Here is a 22,454-nt window from a genome sequence, read left to right as displayed (position 1 = left end):
ACCGTTACATATGGTAGTGGACCAGCCCCTTTTCTTGCTATTCGGTGTTTAAAAAGGTTGAGTGAATCTGCGAAACTTTCATTCCCTAGAGCTGCCGACGTAATTGGATCCGATTTTTACGTCGATGACATGCTAACTGGTGCTGCATGCGTAGAGGAGCTACGGACAATCAAGTCTGAAGTGTCTCAGGTTCTTCAAACAGCAGGTTTTGAATTGACAAAGTGGTTTTCAAACTCACCTGAGGTCACTGCATCTGAGAGCACAGTTAAGTCGATACCTATCTCGGACTCAGAGTCAACTAAGGCGTTAGGAATATCTTGGTTGCCTAGCGAAGATGCCTTCAAATTTAAAATTGACGATTCTGTCATGGGTCTCCGAGCGACAAAACGGAACATTTTATCGGTGACATCCAAGCTGTTTGACCCCCTCGGCTTATTAAGTCCCATTGTAATAGAAGGAAAGATCCTATTGCAGGAACTGTGGCTTAAGAAGTTAGACTGGGATGAGTCAATTCCGCTGAATTTAGAAACTGCATGGAATATGCTAAAAAACACCTTGTCTCAATTGGATAAGATAGCTATTCCTCGGTTTGTGCATACTGATTCGATGTCACCGGTGCAATTACATGTCTTTGCCGACGCATCCATGAGATCCTATGGAGCTTGCGTCTACATTCGTAGCAAATCTGCTGAAGGTTACAAAATATCGTTGTTAACTTCAAAGTCGAAAGTAGCGCCGCTCAAGACCAAAACGCTCCCAAGGCTTGAGTTATGTACCGCTCACCTTCTCGCAGATCTCTGCCAGAGAATCAAACCGCTAATAAATGTTCCTATCGAGCGAATCGTTTACTGGTCGGATTCGGAAGTCACTCTCCATTGGATCCGATCCATCCATCGTCGTTGTCGACATTCGTTTCGAACAGGGTTGCGGAGATTCAAGAATGGTCAGGACAGGCTACATGGCGGCATGTTCCAACGAAGCAGAACCCAGCAGATATAGTGTCTAGAGGTTGTGACGTCGACGAAATTGGACAGTCGATCTGGTTCACGGGGCCTCAATTTCTGAAGGACGAGGAGGAGAACTGGCCCAAAAATGTTCATTTTGAACCGGATGAGGAAGTCTTGCGGCAGGAATCAAGAAAGACTGTGGTCGGACTGACCGCTGCGGTGCAAACTTCCGATTTGCTAGACGTCATCGAGGGATTCTCGTTACACCTGAAACGGAAACTGAAACTGCTGAGAGTGTTCGCTTATATGTTCCGCTTTATAAGAAAATGTAAAGACAAGAGTATAGTTTTCGAAAAAACTCTGTCACCGACTGAATATACTGAAGCATTTAATAAGATCGTCGAAATAATTCAGAATCACGAGTATCAAGTAGAAATAGTAAAAATTCGTAAAGGTTCCAAGGTCGGCCCAAGTCTTCAGCGATTGAACCCATTCATCCATGAAGACACCGGCACTTGGTGCAATTTTTCGTTGTTGCGAGTTGGGGGGCGACTAGGAAACGCTCCTATATCCTACGATGCCAAGTTTCCCTTGCTGTTGACGAAACGCTCCCAATTTGTGCAGAGCTACGTCCGGCATCTGCACCACACAAATTTTCATGTCGGTCCTCGAGTACTTGTGAGCATCCTACGACAGCGTATTTGGACCATAAACGCTCAGGAACTCTGCAGTCAGACAGTTCGATCGTGTGTGCGCTGTTTTAAATACAAGCCCCGACTGATGACTCAAATTATGGGAAATCTTCCCGCAGAAAGACTCCGTGCTCTCCGCCTATTTGCAATATGTGGCGTTGATTTTTGTGGCCCTGTTTATACGACATTGAAAATACGAGGAAGGCCCCCATATAAGTCCTACATTGCCTTATTTGTTTGTTTTGCGTCCAAGGCGGTTCATTTAGAAATTGTTTCAAACCTAAGTACTGACTCTTCTTTATTGGCTTTTCAAAGGTTTATTGGTCGCCGAGGATGTCCCCAGACCGTGCATTGCGACAACGCGACGAACTTCGTCGGAGCGAGTCGCCACTTTCAGGCTCTTCGCGAGAGGCTCGAGGAGCAGGCGGACGCGATTCGCGAATTCGCATCAAAAAGCGGATGCGAATTTGCGTTCACACCCCCTCGGGCTCCGCACATGGGCGGACTATGGGAGGCAGGTGTGAAAACTGCCAAGCACCTACTCCTACGAGCGGTGGGCGGCGCACTCCTCAACGCAGAAGAGCTGGGGACAGTCCTCGTCGGAATCGAGGCCATGATGAACTCGCGGCCCCTCGGAGCTCTCAGCCAGGACCCAAGCGACGGAGAGGCACTCACTCCAGGACACCTGCTGACAGGCGGGCCCCTCGTCGCAGCACCAGCACTGCGGACCCCGGACCAGGCGGGTCTCAGCTGCTTGCGGCGATGGCGGCTTGTCTCGTCAGCCAAGCAAATGTTTTGGCGGCGATGGTCCCGGGAGTATGTGCTGGGCCTTCAAATCCGAGGCAAGTGGCACCACGACCAGGAAAACATCAAGGAGGGACAGCTCGTCATCGGTGCGTCGCGACGCACGCAGGGGAGGACGGCATGGTCAGGGTCGTCGATCTTAGACGGAGCGATGGAGCCATCTTCCGAAGGGCGATCCACAAGCTGGCGCCGCTTCCAGGATGTTGAAGCCGTGGAGGCGTTCAACGGGGCCGGTGTTGACTGAATTCATAATTTTGAAGTTTAGTGTAGTTAGTTTAGGGCGAAGGCGAGAGCGCAATAAAGCTCTCTCGCGCTCTTCGCGAATTCGCCTCGCCTTCGCCAACCTTAGACTAAGCTAGGCTAAGCTAGAAAATATAGTTATTCGCATTTTTTAAACTCGAAGCGACGCACCAATTTTTTCGTTCGTGCCAAGTCTGCCACCACATCTCGGTTTTCGTTAATTTTAATTTTAATAAACTAATTAAAAAATTCAGAAACAATCTCTTTCATATTGTTAACAAAGTCATAGAAATACCTGTAGGCTTTTAGGATATTATAAAATATATTTTTAATAAGCTTAATTTTTACAACAGTGTAAATTCTGAATGTATCTCCAACACTTTACAAGTTTAAGTTGTTACTAAAAATGAGACAATATATTATAATCATGAACCATCAATTGGTCGATTATTTGGACTTAGTAAACTTAAATAGGTCACATAAAAATTAAATTTACCTCTCGGATAATCCTGCGAATATTTTAAAAATAAATTCTTTAAGTTTGAAATGTTACATTTTTAATCAGGAGTGGCGAATAGACCACATCATGTGCTTCATGAATTATAAATCAAAATTAAACCGTTTAATGTAGTAAAAAGTAGAGCTACCCTCTTATTCGCATTCCGGAGTTGTAATTGCTCTATAAATCCAACATTGGTACAGGGAACACATCATACCAGGTATGTAAAGCTGTCACCAAATAAAGAACAGCCAGTTTTTACTCTTATTGCATTTATATTAAATGGACAGCTACATAATTACAAAAAATTTGAGAAGCGCAAAAGTATGTCTAAGTTCCAAAGTCTATCCCTATGAGTATTTGAATACCAACAAAGAAAACTAAATTCGGGTTGCCGATGTTTGTATACCCTTGAAGTCTCGATCAATAGTAATTTATACAATTTAAATTTATATATTTATGGTAAAAACAACGAAAAAATGTCTTATTTTATTACATTCACCTATACAAAGTTTATTAAAAGTTTTACTATATATATACTTTATAGGGTCTCCTTCACTGCGTTGCAATCTGACAAAAATTATAATACCCTACAAGGGTATAAATATATTGACAATCGCTTTGCTGTCTTTTATAAAATGTATACAAAAATTTTAATAGAGATAATGTAGTCGAGAGCCACGGACTCTTCTAAGAGAAAGGCTCCTATTCTTTTTTTGGTCTCTCATACCAGAGTGAGTAATTAAAATCAGGACCGATTGATGTTAAAACTTAAACGGAGCTAAGAGTGGCGAGTGAGATGAATACAAAAGATTAATAAGCTTCTCATCCATGATCGATACACCGTTCATTCGATTAGTTAAACATATCGTCTAACTATTTTCCAATTTTCTTTAAAATTATATATATTGGAAGTAGATCTTCACGAATTCATTAAAATGCAGTCACTCGAAAACAAAATCAAAATCACAACCTCTATTACAATATATGAACTGTATGTTGAAGAGTATTTTCAACTAGCTGTTGACCAATAACCACCGATTCTCGAAGCGATCTGTAGGGCTTCTTCACGCTGAGACGAACCCTTTATTGGTTAGCGGAGCCTTTGAAACAATGGCGTGCGCATCACGACACTACTCCGCGAACTATGGATATATATCGCTTTAAAAAGGTTTCTGAACGTGGGCCAGAGAAAATTTAGGTGCCCACCGGTGGAACACAACAACACGTAAAAGGGGGTGTTTGAAAATTGTCGGAAGTCTCAGTGAGAGGCGATATTCTTTGTTTCTTATTGAAATAGGGCAATACATCTTGAATACACGGAGTCGCTTCTACTTGAATTAAAGCACTGTCGAGTATGCCGTACCATCAGCGGACACTAAAAGAAGTTCGGAGCAGCTCTTATATCTCTTTTCAACCTTTTCCCGGAAGGCCCAAATCTGATCGCGATGGAGTTTGGCACATGTAGAAAGAAAAATTTGCATATTCGAAGGTGCCTGGAATGTGGATATGTGCTTCAAATTGACTGACCCGATCAGTCGTGGAAATTAATTTTCTTAAAGCAATGTCTACAACGGCTTCACTAATGTTTTGTGGTGGAACGAGTAAGTCTCGAAGAAGTGACTGGAATAGTATTCATGGAATTCTCGCTACTTGTCTGACTACGAACGAATACGGCCACACTAGGTCGGGTGGAGAGATTTGGTCAAAAAGTTGGCCCGATTTGAAAAATAATAAATATCAAAATCCCGAAACAATAATATAATAGTAATTAAATAAACACGAATTTTGGCGACAGAACCAATTTAAATTGTTGCCACTGGAGTGCAGATATCGGAGCAGTAAATATATCAGGAAAAGCAAATAAGGGAGGAAGCGACAGAATATTCAGTCTTTATCTTATGATTTGGGAACAATAAATTTTTGAATAAAATTTAAATTAAAATTCGTGGACTTACAATAAATAAACAAAGATTGTAGTTCGGCTTTGTAGGTATTACTTTAAGAATTTGTTATTTATTTATTCCTTGACATTTGATTTATATTGTGTAGTCTGGACGAGGAGGTAGCTTATATTGGGATTGGCTCGGAACAAGGAGGACCACAACTGGTCGACTTTTGTGTCGTAAAAAAAATTTATTGTTAATTTAGAAAATGTTCAGCCGTAAATATTTAATTATTTCAAAGCCTGGCTAGATAAAACCCTTAAAACTCTTCATTCTTGTTAGAGAAGCCAAAGAGTCAAGAGAATCAATTGGCAACAACAACACGGCGTGTGCGACGGCTAAAGTGGACAATTGGGAAAAAAAACTCGGTCGCTCTGGTGTAGATTGGAAAAATAAAATTGTTAGTTATATAAGTGTCATATCGGGATTATTTCCAGAATCAGAGGAAGAAAATATATTTTAAAATAAATAAACATGAATGCAAATATGAAGATATGTATGCGTAAGGGCAAGTATTGGCTAGACTAGAGAGTATACAGAGTGAAAGATTCGTAACGCCATAAGATTTTTTTGCACACGATTTCCTCTAGAGTCTAGAGCCAGCAGCTCTCTCACGCATACAGCAATGTTTTCGTGCTGACTCTAGAGCCAGCTGCTCTCTCATAAACATACAGCAACACGGCGTGCCTTAAAATACCGATTTCGCGATTGAATTTATTACATATTTATACCCTTGCAGGGTATTATAATATCAGTTAGAAGTTTGCAACGCAGTGAAGGAGGTACCTCCGAGCATATAAAGAATATATATTCTTGATCAGGAACAACAGCCGAGTCGATCTAGCCATGTCCGTCTGTCCGTCTCTCAGATTTTAAGCTATCTAAATGAAACTTTGTAGTTAGTCTTCTATATACTCTCACTCGTATATAAGTCTATGACTAGACTATGACATATAGCTGCCATAGGAATGATCGGAAAGTTTTTCCAAAAATCAGGATAACATTTTCAGTTTTCAACAGATTTCCTTTATACAAATTTTATATTACTTTACAATTTTGTGTAAAATTTTATGAAAATCAGACTTCTACATCATATAACTTCCAAAGGAACGATCGAGAAATTTATACAATTAAGAATTATAACTTTTTTAGTTTTCAACAGATTTTCATCAAATTTGAGATGTTGCCATTTTATATAAGTCTTAAATTTTGATTTTCTCATTAATGTCCTTATTGCCATGGAGTCCATTACTTAATGCTGTTCAAGAATATATATGATTTATAGGGTCGGAAATGGCTCCTTCACTGATAAAAACTATATTTTCCTCTACGATTCCTGAAACCAAAATTTTTATTTCATAATTGTTATAGTATTTTTTGGGAAAGTCAAAGTTTAAAATCTCATAACTTTGTCTAAAACAATCTTTAGATGCAGAGGAAAAAATGAAAATCTGTGAATGTAAAACTGTAAATAAAATATGAATGAAATGAAAGCAGGTATTACTTCATTTTTATTATCAAAAAAATATAATTTATTTTGTACTAGCTGTACCCTGCCACGTTTCTCTGTGGCATATTGTGGTTAAGGGGGCACTTCTGAATACATCAAGGTTATGGCAAAAGCATCTTCCTGGCATAAGGTGAAGAAGGCAGTCAGAGCTGTCGTAGGCGGATTCAGGACTCTTTCTTGCACATTTAGTTCTGTGAAATAGACACGTTGACCATTCTCCAAATAGACTGCCAAGTGAACTACAGCTGGATAGCGTTCATGAATGGGGAACGAAAAAATTCTCCATGCAACCTCGTTGCTGCTTATGTATCTTCCAGCCTGGTATTGAGATATTTCATCGGCAACTCGTACTGCATTGCTGTCCCCATTTTCTGCCTGAACACCAAAAACTGCCATATCGCTGCCTCTATTCACGTACTTGCAGATATATTTAACCGATTTCACGAAATTGCAATATTCTACGTTGATGTGCGCTTTGTATGATTTTGACAATAGTGGTGAGTATGGAACCACCCAACGATTGTCTAGCTCAATATCACCAATTCTCATGTTTAAATTTGCCGAAATCCCTCCATCTTCAGTTGACCGTCTCCCATACATAGGATATCCATCGTCCCCTGTTACGGTGTTGGCTGTAAATGCTCGACGATATCGCTTGGAACACTTCCCGTCTACCATGCATGGTGAACATGAGTTGAGGGTACCACATGGGCCATGGATCATGTTCTTGATGACAACTTCATGTAAATCCGTATCAACCTCGGCCCGTGGAATCTCAGCGCATATAACATCGTCGATTTCATCTGGAGTAATTTTATCATACAGCCAAATCAGTATGTGCGCATGCGGCAATCCTCTCTTCTGCCATTCTACTTAATACATCCAGCACCGCACAGATCCAAAAACTCCATGTTTCACAATGAAATCCATCAGTGACTTGAGCTTTTGTCTGAAAACACGGGCTGTGATGTCATGCCTATCCCTATACGATTGTCCAGGAAATAACAGCTGTACTATCTCGTCCCAAGCTGGATTGCATGTGAAGGTGATAAATAAGTCTGGACGGCCGTAGCAACGAACATATGCCATGGCATCTTGAGCATATTCATGCATGTTGCGTGGACTACCTATGTATGAGGATGGCAAAATCGTGAGCTTTCCAACGTTGGTTGTATTACGGTCATTCATCACAGCATCCCGCAAATGGATATATTCCTCGAACCGAAGTTCCGTCTGATTCAATCGAAGGAGCCTGACAGTATATTCAGACCTGATGCATCCGGCCAATAACGACATTCGATTCGAGCTGTAATCAATAGTTGGATTATATCTGATCTTCTGCAAGCTGTAAACGCGCTTCAGCTACCCTTGCCCTGTTGCGTTCATTATTTTGAGAGTGAATCAAATCGATTGCTGCAGAACGCGACTAACTCTTAATCGTTTTCTCTAAAGCCTATCTGCTCGTCTTTCTGCTGATTCCGCGTTGTGCATCTGCAATGCTCTCAGCCGCTCAGTCTCTAGGATGGAGGCCCGTTCTTCGTCAGTCATATTCGTAATCTTACGTCTGTTTGCTTCTGTATTGCGAGTACGACGACCCAAACTCGACTTCTTGGGTGGCATGACTTCGTTTCTTACTGAACCTTAACAAAAAAATAAAATTTGTATCTCCAATTTCTTTTTTCAATATGTTTTGAATGTTTGACAGGAAATGCTTTGATTCAGCTGGCTGCCTGTAGAGGGCGCAGCTGTAGGGGCACGGGGAAACGCTAAAAAAATTGATATATTCGCAACCGCAAAAAAGCTATCAACATCAAAAGTAGACAATAACCGAGCTGGAACCTCAACGCATGTTGTGTAAAAATTTTGGCTTAAGCGGTTCAGAACTTTTCAAGTCTATGAAGGAAGTAGACACGAACAGAGCATTTTTATATATATAGATTGATTCCTAGTCATCGAAGTTCTATCTGCAAGGGTATATAAACTTCGGCGTACCGAAATTAGCTTCCTTTTTTGTTTTACATTTATTTAATTTTATTTGTATAACTTATGTGTTATAATATATTATTTCTTAGTCAATTGAATTAAATAATTTTAAATACAAGTATTATTATGAATTAAAATTTTGTTTGTTAAAATAGTAATAATAATTAATATATGGGAAATTCTCCAGTCTTCTGAAAAACGAGTATTTTTAACGCGGTTACATAAAAAAGTGAAGAGATTGATTTAGATTAAAAGAATTTTTCATTTTTTAAAAAAGATTTCGAAATAATGGATGTCAAACACGCGCAAACGCAATTTATGTTGTTTTTATAAAAAAAAAACGACATAAAAAATTCATGTTTTGTTTTGATGCCAATGTCTTAAACATAAAAATTTTGCTTTGACTTTTGCATTCTTATACCAAACGGAAAATACAAAGAGTCAATATTAAATTCAATAAGACATATGCCATTACCAATATTCGTACAGTTTTACAAAATTTTAACTTAAATTTTTGGTTAAAAAAAAAATAAATAAAAGCTTAAGCTGGTTTCTTGCAATTGTAACATCTGTTTTTGTCGCGTGCGAATGTAGTATTATGTAGTATCAATTATAGTGCCAACCAAGAACTACACGTTTCAAATTTTGCAAAGTTAAAATAAAGTCTTGGCACATGAAATTGGAAATTGGAATTAAACACTTAGTGTTTATATTTATTGCATTACTTATAAAAATTAAAGAAAAAAAGAACAAAATACAGGGTTTCGAACACTAAAAAAATGTAAACAAGCCAACATCAAAACAAACAAACACATCGATATGCACATGTATACAAAAACAGTGTAATACATGTTTGAGATGACTCAGTCGGATTTTTCTGCCAAATTCCTGCCGACTTTCATGCTTACCCGTTCGGTGGGTAGGACCCACCGTTTACGTAAAGTTCTCATTCGCTTTTATTCATGCGTGAGCGGGGTAATTCAATCCCCAGTTAGTCCGATAATATTATAAAAAGGTTTGTGAGTATGGTTGAAAATGCCACTCAACGCTCTCAACTTTGTGAGAGCAGGGAGAGCGCAATTTTTGTTTAAACAAAAAAATTAGCCTCATATTGCAAAAGGAATGTATGGTCATGATGAGCTCAAAGAAGCTGGGTTCGGAATTTTCTTTTTTTTATTTAAATTTTAAAGCTGGAATCGTTTGCCCATAGTTTGCCCATGTTTGCCCACCCTTTATATTCGACTTTGAAAATGTTCATCATTTTTCGAAAAACCAAAAGTTGACTTTTTTCAACATTTTTTTTTTGGAAATCACAATAATATCGATTGCCCACGTTTGCCCACCCTTTAGAATTTTGAAAAAACTTCAAGTTTGGAAAATTTTCCAAATTGTATTGGGAAATTTTGAATTTTGAAAATTTTAAAACTGGAATCGATTGCCCATTTGTTTGCCCACCCTTTACTTTTCTTGGCCCACGTCCAGTTTTGACAATATTCAACTTTGAACAATTTTCAAAATTATAACGTTTGCCCACCCTCTAAAACTAAACATTTTGAACAAAAAACGTTTGCCCGCCTCTTAAAACAAAATAAAATCATTTGCCCGTTTATAACTATTTATTTTTAAGAATTGGCGATTGCCCACGTCTTAAAACTAAATAAAAACATTTGCCCACCCTTTAAAATTAAATAAAATCGTTTGCCCACCCACTAAAACTAAATATTTGTAACAAAAAACGTTTGCCCACCTCTTAAAACTAAATAAAATCGTTTCCCACCCCCTAAAATTAAAACTAAATAAAATCTCTTGTCCACCCTTTAAAACTATTTATTTTTAAGAATTAGCGATTGCCCATGTTTTAAAACTAAATAACAACATTTGCCCACCCTTTAAAATTAAAAAAAAAAAAAACGATTGCCCACCCTCTAAACCTAAATATTTTTAACAAAAAAAGTTTGCCCACCTCTTAAAACTAAATAAAATCGTTTGCCCACCCCTTAATTTTAAATATTTGTATTAAAAAACGTTTGCCCACCTTTGAAAATGAAATAATATTGTTTAATCCCTAAAATCATCTGGGAAGACTTCATGTGAGGCCTCTGCGTCTATTATTCAGTAGTATTTACTTATATAGATCCCTGTATTCTATTATGCAGATAGACCCATCTATATACCTGGCGCCAGCAAGTCCTTGCCTCAGGTAGTCCCACATTTTGCATTCTGTGGCATATTCTGTCTGCAGGCAGAGGCGCCACACGCCAGACGATTCTCGGTTGCGATCATTGATGCGTGAAACTTTGTAAGAACAATTCCACTGAAATTTTGGCGTCAGATAGGCGGTAGAAATTATAATGTTCCGGGATCACAATTCTACAACAACGACTTATATCGTATGGCCGCCACTCTGTCTGCCACATGCAGTAGTGCTATTTTTGTCCAAACCAGATTCTATAATAATTTTGTAATATTCTGACGTGAACATTCTCCCCCCCTTGCAACAACTCGGGTTGCAACATATTCGTCCAGTATAAGCACTGCCGCGTTCTCAGGGTGTCCTGGCTAGCGGCGGAAATTGCCTATGCGCACCGGAGTGGAGCGGTGGACGGAGGCCGTGGAGTGGCTGAGGAGGGCGGGGGAGAGGCCCAAGATCGTAGAGGAGACGTCGACGTCGGTAGCGGATGAAGTTCGGTGGCAACCTCGGAATCGGTTGGATTGGACCTCTGATCAGAGCGTTCGCGTGGTGCGAAGCGGTGGCATCTTCTAGAAGCGGACTGGAAAAAAATGTATCATTTAGAAGAGCGGTCAGTAATTAAAGCGAATTGGGAGCACGGAGTCATCCGATGCTGTGATCGGGGTGCGGGAACTGGACTTCCCGGCATATGCAGGAGCGTGTGGTGATGCTGATTGCACGTCTTGCAACGGTCACCACTGCGGCACTTGCCTTGGGAATGTTCGTGGGCCAAACAGTTGGAACAGTAGCGGTTGGTGGACACCGCGCTGAGCCTCTTCTCAGCACTAAGCCTGAGGAACTTGTGGCATTTTCGAAGCGGATGGCTTCCGCTGCAGACTCGGCATGGGTAGGATAAAATACCTCGGGAACGTCTGCTCTTGATGTCGTAGGGTACCCAGTAATTGAAGGCGTTGGGATTAGTGATTCGCGTGGAGAACGCGGATATCCTTTGGACCGGTTACTGGGCTGGAAGGTTCAGGAGCAATTTGAACACTGGAGGAACAGCTTCTGGGATGCAGCAGGGTGTGATGCCGTCTGCGGCATGTAAGGCAGGAGTGGGCACTGGGGCACTCCTGCTGCTGATGGCCTCGTGCCAAACAATTCAAGCAGAGTTGCTTTCTTCGGATGATATTTGACCTCTCGACTACGGTCATTTTAAGGAAACGGGGACATCTTCGCAGGGGGTGGTTTTCCCTGGAACATAGGTCACACCTTCTGGGTCTGGGTGTTGGAGTCACTCTGAAGTCGGAAGAATGAAGCCGTGGAGCTGGGGCCCTCGGAGTCGACAATTTTGGCGGAAAATGCCTTGAGTTGGTAGGCGTAACGTCGTCGATGGCCTCCAGCGTACGATGGCGTTTGGTCAGAAACGCGTCTAGCTCGTTCCAAGTTGGAATTTTGTCCTTATTGTGGATAGATTGCTCCCACTTGGAGAGCGTGAGCTTGGGGAGCTTCGAGGAAACCATGTACACCAGGAGGCAGTCCCAGGCTTTGACTTGAATGGCGGTAATTTCTAATGCCGCTAGACAACTCTGGATAGTGCCTTGCAGCTCCCTTAGCGCGCTGCCGGACTCTTGGGGGATAGCCTGGATGTTGAAAAGGATTTTCAACTGGCTATAGACCAACAACCGCCGGTTCTCGAAGCGGTCGGTGAGGCTTTGCCAAGCTGCGACGAACCCCTCATTGGTGAGCGGGGCTTTGGAAACAATGGCGTGCGCTTCGCCAGTTGTCTTGGATAGTAGGTGGAACAATTTCTCCACCGGGGTGAGACGCGATTTGAATATAAACCGCCGTAAAAAGGTCTCTGAATGTGGGCCACCGAAGACAGCGCCCTTTTCCATCAACTCCTGGAGGTCGGCACTACATCTTTCGTAGACCGAGAAACAATGCTCATATCTGGACTGGAGCGTTACCCCGATGGTGTTACTCTCACCGGATGCCGATATAAGTTCAGAACAAATATCGTAATCCTTTTCGACCTTTTCCCACAGTGCTCGAATCTGATCGCGACGCACTTTACACGTGGAAGGAGAGGTCTGGGTGGTTTCTGGGGCGTCTAGAGGTTGGATCTTTGCCTCGAATTGACTCACACGGTCTGTCGTGGCAATAAACTTCCTCAACGCTGTCGATGGCGGTTTGAGCCATTTTTGTGGTCGAGCAGTGGATTTTAAGTTAATCGGGGAGGGTCGCGGAGATGCGGACTGGGATCTTCCCAAACGGATTGACGGAATCGGCCGTAATTAAAATACAGGAATAATTTTTATTTTAATTTGAAATCACAATTCTTTTGTATTTTGGAATATATATATATATATATATATCTATATAGATATGAGTGGTAGTTCGGGCTAGTATTGAATAGTAGTGAATTTGCAAATTGAAATCCTTGTATTTTCTCTTAATATTCAATATATTTCGGATATGGAGGTTTGCTTACATTTTGCTTAGAAAATTTGGTCACGAAATGTGGATGGATCCCGTAATAAATTAAATACGGATTTAGGAACGTATTGGTCGGAAGTAATTAATTGTTGCAAATTTATTGATCACGGATGAAATGGTCGAAATAAACCCTTGGCTTTTGTTTGAGAGAAAACTCAGTGGGTCATGCCGTCGGCAAAGCAGTGCGGAACTCAAAAGAACCAAGAGGAAAGAACAACACGACCGTTGCGGCGGCTCAGTTGAAAAGCTTGAATTTAAAATTAATTAACTTAAATTAATTAATTAAATTCAAATTCTGGATCTATTAATGAATGTTCAACTATGAGCGCAGATGTTTAATTATTTAAACGCTAGGAAGGTAGAATTTAAAAAACAAACATCCGCTTTTGGTCGCGGAGAAGAGCTCACTGGGATAAGCCGTTGGCAAATCAGTGATGAGTGAGGGACCAACAAAACTTAAGGGCAACAACAACACAGCCGTTGCGGCGGTTAAATCGAAGTCAATTAAAAAAAGAACCACTCTCGTTTGAGTTTGAGTTTGGCTGCTCAGCTCAGAATAGTGCGAAGCTTGCCCAATATATGTATGTATGTATGTAGATTGTGGAAATCGATGCTCAGAGCAGAATAGCACGAAGCTTGTATGTATGGAGGTATGTGTGTAAATTTGTATTTCTTTCATCTAAATTAAAATAGGATAAGTAAAATTCGGATAATTTTAAATTCTTGGTTCACGAAATTTCCTTAAAATTGTAGGTGGCGGATTTTGTCTCGTCGGCACTGTTCGGCTGTGGAATGTATAAGTGCAGGTGCTTGTACACGCTCTAGGCACAAAGAGGAGACGAAAAAAAATTACAAATAATTTTTGGCCTTATGCGGGCGTGTGTATATAGTGAAGTGTTTTAATATTGTGAGTCGAACTAATGTCCCGTCAGTTGACTAAGGACAACGCTAAGTTGAATTAAAACAAACGAATATTCCGCTTCACGTCTTTATTCAATTGTACTCAGCTTAAGACTAAATTAATGTGACAAAAATCTTACTTCTACTGCCCTTTGTTTACAAAAGTTGGGGAGCGAGATCGCCCGCTTGGGATATTGATTGAAGAATTATTTATGTTATTGAGAAGGAGCATTGCTTGCTCCGGATGTGGATTGTTTACATTGGTTCAGCGTGGGATCGCCTACGCTGCAGATTCATATTTCTTGGAACATAACAGAATTTGTGAATATGTCACTTCCCTCCCCTTAAAAGGGTTGCCTATGATTGGGCTGGCATTTCAGGGTACAATGCAGGCAATTGGTTTTGTGCCGGTTCTATTTCTTGTTGTGGTTCTTGATTATTTTTTGCTTGTTTTCTAAATTTTGTATATAAAAAGGTAAGTGGATTTTGTGTATACAATTTTGATAGGACAACAAAAATAATAAGAACGATAACAACTAATATTATAATTACGTAAAGTGTGGTATTATTTTCTGAAATTAGTTTTAAAACGTCATTATGTTCTACTATTTTTATCTTAGTAACATTAATCGGTGAATACAATGCTGTTAAATCAAATTCTGGACTTAACGAATTTTCGCTTAAAATAACATTTCCAATTTTAACTCTACATTGTTTTATTCTAATAATTTTGCTTCCATTTATTTTAATATCGCCATTTAATTCTTGACAATTTTGTTCGATTGTAGTTTCAGTTAGATTCCATGTAAGTATAATATTTGGTTCTACATATTGAATCATTTCTTTTGTAGGAGTTGGATATGAAACTATGGCTTTAACTTTAAGGGGGTTTGGTTTTATACCATTGGGGGTTACGATGTGACCAAGAAAACTAGCTTCCTTTTTTAAGAATTCACATTTGTCTAACTGTAACTTTAAATTTGCTTCTGCAAGTTTGGAAAAAACTAGCTGTAATGAATTTAAATGTTCGGTAAGGGATGTGGAAAAAATTATTATGTCATCTAAATACACTAAACAGTGTTTATTAAGCAACGGTCGAAGGATATTATTCATACACCTTTGAAAAGTAGCAGGTGTATTTCTAAGGCCAAATGGCATTCGAAGGTATTCGTAATGACCGCTTTTGGTGGAGAATGCAGTTTTAGGTATTGATTCTGAGTCCATTTCTATTTGATGAAATCCCTTTGCCAAATCGATAGTTGTAAAATATTGGCATATACCTAGTTTACCAAGGATTTCGTCCATGTTTGGTATTGGATATCTGTCGGGAATAGTTATTTCATTTAGCTTTCTATAATCAATTACTACTCTATACTTAATTTTTCCAGATGCATCAGGTTTTTTGGGTACTACCCAGGTAGGACTATTGTATGGTGAATTACTTTCCCTAATTAATCCCTGATTAAGCATTTCCTATACTTGGTTATCAACTTCAATTTCGTGAGCTTGAGCAAGTGGGTACTGTTTTGAATAAATTGGGGAGTTATGTGTTGTATTTAGTACGTGTTTAATGGTATTTGTAAATGTTAGATTGTCTCCTTCTTCATATTGAAGATTTTTGAATTTATTTAATAAACCTTTCAACCTTGAAGTTTCCTCCTGATTTAGGTGATCTAATCGAAATAATCCGAAATCAATTTTTTTTGTTGATGCCTGAGGTGATTTTTTAATTGGTTCTATTGGCTTTTGGATATAAAAATTTTGGTTCTTTTCTGACTTTGAAGTTATTAATTTATATGTTTTATCAAAAAGGGTAACTGTACTATTTTTGTAATTTATAATTGATTGTGCATTTTTCAACAATTTTCTGCCAATTAGTATATCATAATTATTAGAAAAATTGTGTACATAAAATGGTTCAGTTGTTTTAAAAATACTATTGCTGGGTAACATAATTAAATTGTTCAATGTAATGGGGCCATTTGATGTCAAAACTTCGCATATAGTATTTTGAATAGGAAGGCAAAATATATTTTTATTTATCATATTTATTGTGGATCCTGTGTCTATAAGGCAATTGTATGTGCAACCTTTGTATGCTATTTCTATGTATTGGTGTTTTCCGGGGCTGTTAACCGAAAATTTTCGTTTGGTTCTGAGCTATTTAGATTTTGTTCATCTTTATTTTGGGTGTATTGGACCTGTTGTTGCTGTTGTTGTTCATTAGTCAACCTATGGTATTGATTGTGGTCATAATACTGTTGTTCATAATAATTAGGTTGTATTTCTTCGTATTCGTGTTCGTGTGCGTCTTGAAATCTTAATTCGTCAATAGACATTTTGGTTTGTTCACTGTCCGATGGTCTTAGTCGTTTGGTAACCGGAAAGTTAGTATTTTTAGATGTAGAGGGTTGTTGTTGAGGGTATGTATTTCCTTTAAAATGTGCTGTTTGAGGATTTTGAATTTTATTTGAATATTGTGGAAAAGGATTTTTGTGAGTAAATGGTTGTGTGTTCATGTATTGGTTGGGTCCGAAATGATTTGGCCACATAGTTTGGTTGTTAGGTATTTGTTGTGTATAGGTGGGTCTAAACGATTGTGTGTATTGATTAAAATTAGGTTGGAATGGTTGAGAATATTGTGGGTAACTTGGTCGATATTGGGTTTGTGTATTTGTATTGAATTTGTGTGGTTTAGAATTTTGATTAGGGTTTGAGTTTTTATTACGATTTTCTGGAATTTTATTTAATTCAAAATTAACATGTTCTTCATATATTCCCTCATTTTGTGCGATAGTGATTAATGATCTTAAGTCTTCAATGTTATGATGAGCCAAAATAGTGAATAATTGTATTGGTAATTTTCTGATCAATATTTTAATGGAATCTTTAATCGCCTGAAGATAAATAAGAAAGTCTGGCTGGTTACCTTCTAGATGCAATTTCGAAATTAGTATTTGACGTCGTCTTTCTGCTTCTTCGCAGAATGCTCTCAGATTTCCCTTGTAAGGTGTCTCCCTGAAGTTCTCCAGTAGTTTGTAGTTCGGTGTTTGGGGTTTAAATTCTGCAACTAGTCTCGATCTAAGGGTAGGCCAATCTTCAATGTTCGGAAGGCCCAATGATCGTGTTACGTGTCCGTCCAAGTTTCTTTCGATGGCTCCAAGAAGAATCCTCTGTTGTCGCACATCGTTAGTTTGGTAGAGTGAAATTACATAGTCCACTCTGCTGACGAAAGTGTAGAGAGTTTCTGGATCACCCTTAAAAGGCATGATGTCTTTTAGTTGCCGACGAGCTTCAGCAAGGTTGTTGTCGCTTAGTGCAACGATTTGGGGTGCGGCGATAACTGGTTGTGCCATTGTTACAGTAAATTTGTTGTTATAGTAAAATAACAATTTATTTTAGTTTATTTTTGATTTCACTTTTTAAAGTTGAAGTGTTTGTTTAAATTAATTTTCTTAAAATTTATTTGTTGTTATTAACTTTTAGGTGCCGTTGGACTTATTGTGTTTTTGTTTTGTTTTGTTCTTCCACTTTTTGTTGGACAACCGAATTGGAATTATAATCCAAGTTGAAGTGTTTTAAAACGTTTTGCGTAATTATTGTTCGAGAACTGAATTATAAAATTTAATTTATTTTTCACTCGAGGTTCTTTTTTTCGGATACTTTTTGTATCCTACCGACTGCGCCAGTGAAGTGTTTTAATATTGTGAGTCGAACTAATGTCCCGTCAGTTGACTAAGGACAACGCTAAGTTGAATTAAAACAAACGAATATTCCGCTTCACGTCTTTATTCAATTGTACTCAGCTTAAGACTAAATTAATGTGACAAAAATCTTACTTCTACTGCCCTTTGTTTACAAAAGTTGGGGAGCGAGATCGCCCGCTTGGGATATTGATTGAAGAATTATTTATGTTATTGAGAAGGAGCATTGCTTGCTCCGGATGTGGATTGTTTACATTGGTTCAGCGTGGGATCGCCTACGCTGCAGATTCATATTTCTTGGAACATAACAGAATTTGTGAATATGTCACTATATATGTAATAGCTTGTATCGCTCAGCGCAGAATAGCGCGACGGTTGCCCAATATACATGTATGTATGTAAAAATTTATATAAATAAAAATAGGATTTATAAACTTTGGATAATGTTAAATCCTTGGATCACAAAAGTTGTTGAAAGTTGTAGATGGCGGATTTTGTCTCGTAGGCACTGTGCGGCTGTGGAATGTAAAAGTGCAGGTGCTTGTACACGCTCTAGGCACAAAGAGGAGACGAAAAAAATTACAAATAATTACTTGGTATGCCCTTATGCTGGCGTATGTATATATGTATGTAATAACTTGGATGCTCAGCGCAGAATAGCGCAAAGCTTGCCCGGCGGAAGAATATCCGTATCCGGCTCGAAGGACCATGAAATGGAGGGGGGCAATCCTGCCGCTGAAGATCCTGTATTGGAAAATGTAGCCCAAGTGAAAATTCCCACGTCGCAAACGAAGGTGAAGAGTAAGGCGGGGGCGTCGTGGCAATTCAAAAATCTTCAGCTTTATTGCGCTGCATACATGGTACTAAATAGCTTAAATGTATGGGCTGCGCTCCCGACCGATAAGCTACACATAACAGTGCGAGAGCGGGCCCGAGAAGTGGAGCGCGAACTAGCCGTCCCTCAGCACGCTTAGCAGCGAGCGAAGTTTGGGAACTCGGGAGCGGGCGTTCCGGACCATCGAAGAGTGGGCGCGGGAGCGCGTTTAGACTAGCCCGATGAGCAGTGCGCGAAGAGCCGACTTGCGGGAGTGCAAGAGCGGCCAAAGCTTTGGAGGCTCGGTGGACAGAGGCGGCGCCGCGGCCGCCGCGAAGGGCCTTCTGACGTGAACAGTTATAATTCTTAATTGTGTTAATTTCTCGATCTTTCCTATATCAGCTATATATATTTTTTTTTGAAAAAATGTTCGATCATTCCTATGACAGCTATATGATATAGTCGTCCGATCCGTGAGAACGGTTAGTTATAGAAGACTAACAACAAAGTTTCATTCAGATAGCTTCAAAACTGAGAGTCTAGTTTGCTTAGAAAGGGACAGACGGAGAGACGGACATAGCAAGATCGACTTGGCTGTTGATCCTGATCAAGAATATATATATTTTATATGGTCGGAGCTGCCTCCTTCACTGCTTCGCAAACTTCTAACTTAAACTATAACACCCTGCAAGGGTATAATGATTACAGAGATTGACAGAGCCAGCAATGCAAAATTTATATTTCTATACTTTTCAGAGTAAAAGTCCCCCTTTACTGGGTTCCGCATAATAGTAAATTGTAACTTAAAAATAAAAAGAGAATTTCTAATTAATATATTTCATATTTACCATCATTATTATATTTAGCAGTATATAGCTATTTTTATAGATTATAGACGTTACATCAAAGACCATGTAAAAAACTTGTTCCAACATTGATGGGACGGCATCTGAATATATTTCCTCGTTTCTCCTATTTATATTTTGAGTGTGAGAAGACAAATCATGGGATTGTGGCTCGAAATTCATACGAATTGAGTTAAATGTTAGATCATATTGCGAACGCCCTAATAGGCTGAGCATTGATACAAAATACGCCAGCATTAAAGCTATTGGGCTTAAATAAGAATCCAAATGTAATTTATCGTTAAACTCAAGAATTTTCCCGTTTCTATTTTCTTTATAAAGGCTAAGTAAAACTTCCATTCCCGTTATTCTATTTAAATAATGATTCAGTAATTAAATATATTTCAAACACTTAAACACTTACCTTGTCCATATTGAGTAAATATTAATTGATTTTTGTAAAATTGATAATTGAAAGACAAAAATGAAAATTATATGTATAACGAGAGCCACAACCATAAATATTAATGGATAATACATCCCCCTGAAGGAAAACAAATATAAAATAAAAATTTAAATAAGTCTGACATATATCTATTACCGGTGAACTTGACGATACAATGCCCAATATGTGCCAGCTATGATAAACATCAAAAAATATAAGCTTCCTGGTAGTGATGGTCTTAAAGTTGCAGCAAAGTATAGTACAATAAGAGTAAAAATAGGAGCTATGGATTACAAAAATTAGCCAAGTTCAAAATTTAATGTTTAATTAAAGTTTAAAACTTACATGTCCTTAAAACTGATCGAATATATACAATAATCAAATAGCGATTCATATCCGATAACTTTAAAGTCCCAGTTTGTTCTTGACTTGGTTTGATAATACTTTTATCCCCTACATTTTTTTTTCTCTGCTTCTTATTGGAAATTTTAAAACAAATTAAAGAGACAAGTGTAACTAGAAACACAATTATATCTGGCAGAATCCAGTGCGCTATAGAACCGAAGCTAAAAATATGAATTATTTTTTATCGTACAGAGTTTGATATTATTGATATTATTTGATATTACCTTAATCCTTTAAAGTAAAGAAATCCAAATTGACGTAAAATAATATCAGTAGATGTTTTAGAGCTTGCTTCAATAAAAAATAAATTTGTTAAATTAATTAAAACATGTCCAATAAGAAACATTATACTTAAAATACAAAGAACTATTACAAATACATTTAAAAAAGCAATCTGCGCATGACGGTCTTTTTTTAGAACCCAAGGCGATATGAAAAACATTAAAAGGTATAAAAAAGATATTCCAACCGGTCGCACCAGTGACACTAAATAATTGAAATATATGTTAAACGTTTAGGAAAAGGGAGCGACTTACCAAAAATTAATATAAATGGTATTATAAAACGTATCAATGTATAAAGCACAGTTGCTGCCATTTTTTTTTAATTATTCACGTGCTCTTATAAACAAAAGTTACTTTCAAACTATCTATTTGACATTCAGCCGAAAAGTCACTAGATTTAGTTTAAGACTGTTTCAAGTGTAGGTTTATGACCGGTTTATGTTGGTTAATTTCATACAGGATATATTGAGATTATACATTTTTGTCGCTTTACCTTTTAAAATAACGACTAATATTGATGAAAATCTAAGATTTCACTGCTCCCTTTCGATCCATTTGCTCTCTTATGTACCGCACTGCTACTCACCGCTCTGTTTATTTTGTTTTATTACACTTCTTCTATAGAAATTCCTTTGAAGGCAGCTTTGATGCAATAGTCTCAGTCACTGTTCGCGACCATTGAAGACCAAAATATACCCTAGACTTCGTTGAAGTGGACAAACTCAAATATCCTAGTCGTTGTCGTCGTCTCTGGACGTTGATGCACTGTGGTCAGTACATTCAAATGGCCTGTATGACACCAGGCACATGCCTGTTTGGATTACGTGTTAGTAGGCGCGATGTAAAATATAGGGCAGAATACGAGGAAATTGACTACCGGCGTGCTGCCAGGTTGTTATCTTGCATGTTTACTAAGTGTGTTAGTATTCAAGATTTTAATTTGGGAAGGGTATCTATGTTCGAGATTAGTGTGTACAAATCATTATAACTTGCACAAAATACTTAAAGGGTTCATGTAGTTCAAAGGAGGTTTTACAATGGCTCAACACCACTGGGATAAAGGATCTAGTAGTTCTACATGGCACGTAGAAATTAAGCTGACTCAACAAGTCACTTCACCATGGATAAGGTTAAAAATAAAGGTTATTCCTATCATCGTTCTACGATTGGCTAAGGACGGAAAGTTTATTAATAGGAGTCTATTAGAGTAGGAAGGCAATCTTAGGTTTGCATCCCAATTTAAGCCGCGTAGAGCGAAAAGTAAAAAATTTTTTTTAAACCGACTCGATGCGTTTGCTATGGACGCTGTACTGTAAGCCCCAAACGCAGCATCCATATTCTAAGATATGACGAACTAAAGAAGTATATAAGGATTTTGATACATAGGGGTCATTGAATTCCTTCGACCACCGTTTAATAAATCCAAGCACACCCCTGGCTCTATTCACCATAGACGAAATATGATCAATAAAGTCAAGTTTTGGGTCCAAGCGGACACCCAAATCATCAACAGAATTAATTCTTTCCAAAGAGCAGCAGTTCAGCGTGTAATTAGTAAGCTTAGGAGCGACACGAGAGAATGTCATTAAGAAATTTATACGGCACCAAGTTTGAAAACTATTGAGATCTGTTTGTAAATCCGACTGGCAAGCAACGTCATTGTATTGCACGCAAAGCTTCACGTCATCCGCGCACATAAGCACTCTAGAGTTAGTCAAGACTTTGGGCAGGTCATTTATAAATAATGTAAGCAACAAGGGTCCCAAA

At 38.6% G+C, this 22,454-nt stretch overlaps 1 protein-coding gene across 4 annotated transcripts in view; it reads right to left on the bottom strand.

The window, feature by feature from the left end:
- Positions 1–21,047, bottom strand: part of LOC110187194 (piezo-type mechanosensitive ion channel component-like) — a 96,960-nt gene extending 75,913 nt beyond the window's left edge. For 3 of the 4 annotated variants that reach the window (XM_086841133.1, XM_086841134.1, XM_086841132.1), the window contains exons 1-6: positions 20,940–21,047; positions 20,628–20,889; positions 20,344–20,564; positions 20,155–20,281; positions 19,978–20,097; positions 19,557–19,923 (exon numbers count right to left, since the gene is read on the bottom strand). In XM_086841133.1, coding sequence (XP_086697259.1) covers positions 19,557–19,923; positions 19,978–20,097; positions 20,155–20,281; positions 20,344–20,564; positions 20,628–20,889; positions 20,940–21,000 — 1,158 coding nt within the window. In that variant the 5' untranslated portion in view covers positions 21,001–21,047. Of the gene's footprint in view, positions 1–6,394; positions 6,465–19,556; positions 19,924–19,977; positions 20,098–20,154; positions 20,282–20,343; positions 20,565–20,627; positions 20,890–20,939 lie in introns of those variants that run through there. The other variant, XM_086841135.1, reaches the window with a different exon arrangement.
- Positions 21,048–22,454: the final 1,407 nt, after the last annotated feature.

This window comes from Drosophila serrata, unplaced genomic scaffold, assembly GCF_035046125.1.
Source record: "Drosophila serrata isolate PLE 108 unplaced genomic scaffold, ASM3504612v1 contig_103, whole genome shotgun sequence".
Lineage (NCBI taxonomy): Eukaryota > Metazoa > Arthropoda > Insecta > Diptera > Drosophilidae > Drosophila > Drosophila serrata.
This window is presented reverse-complemented; position numbering and strand designations above follow the sequence as displayed.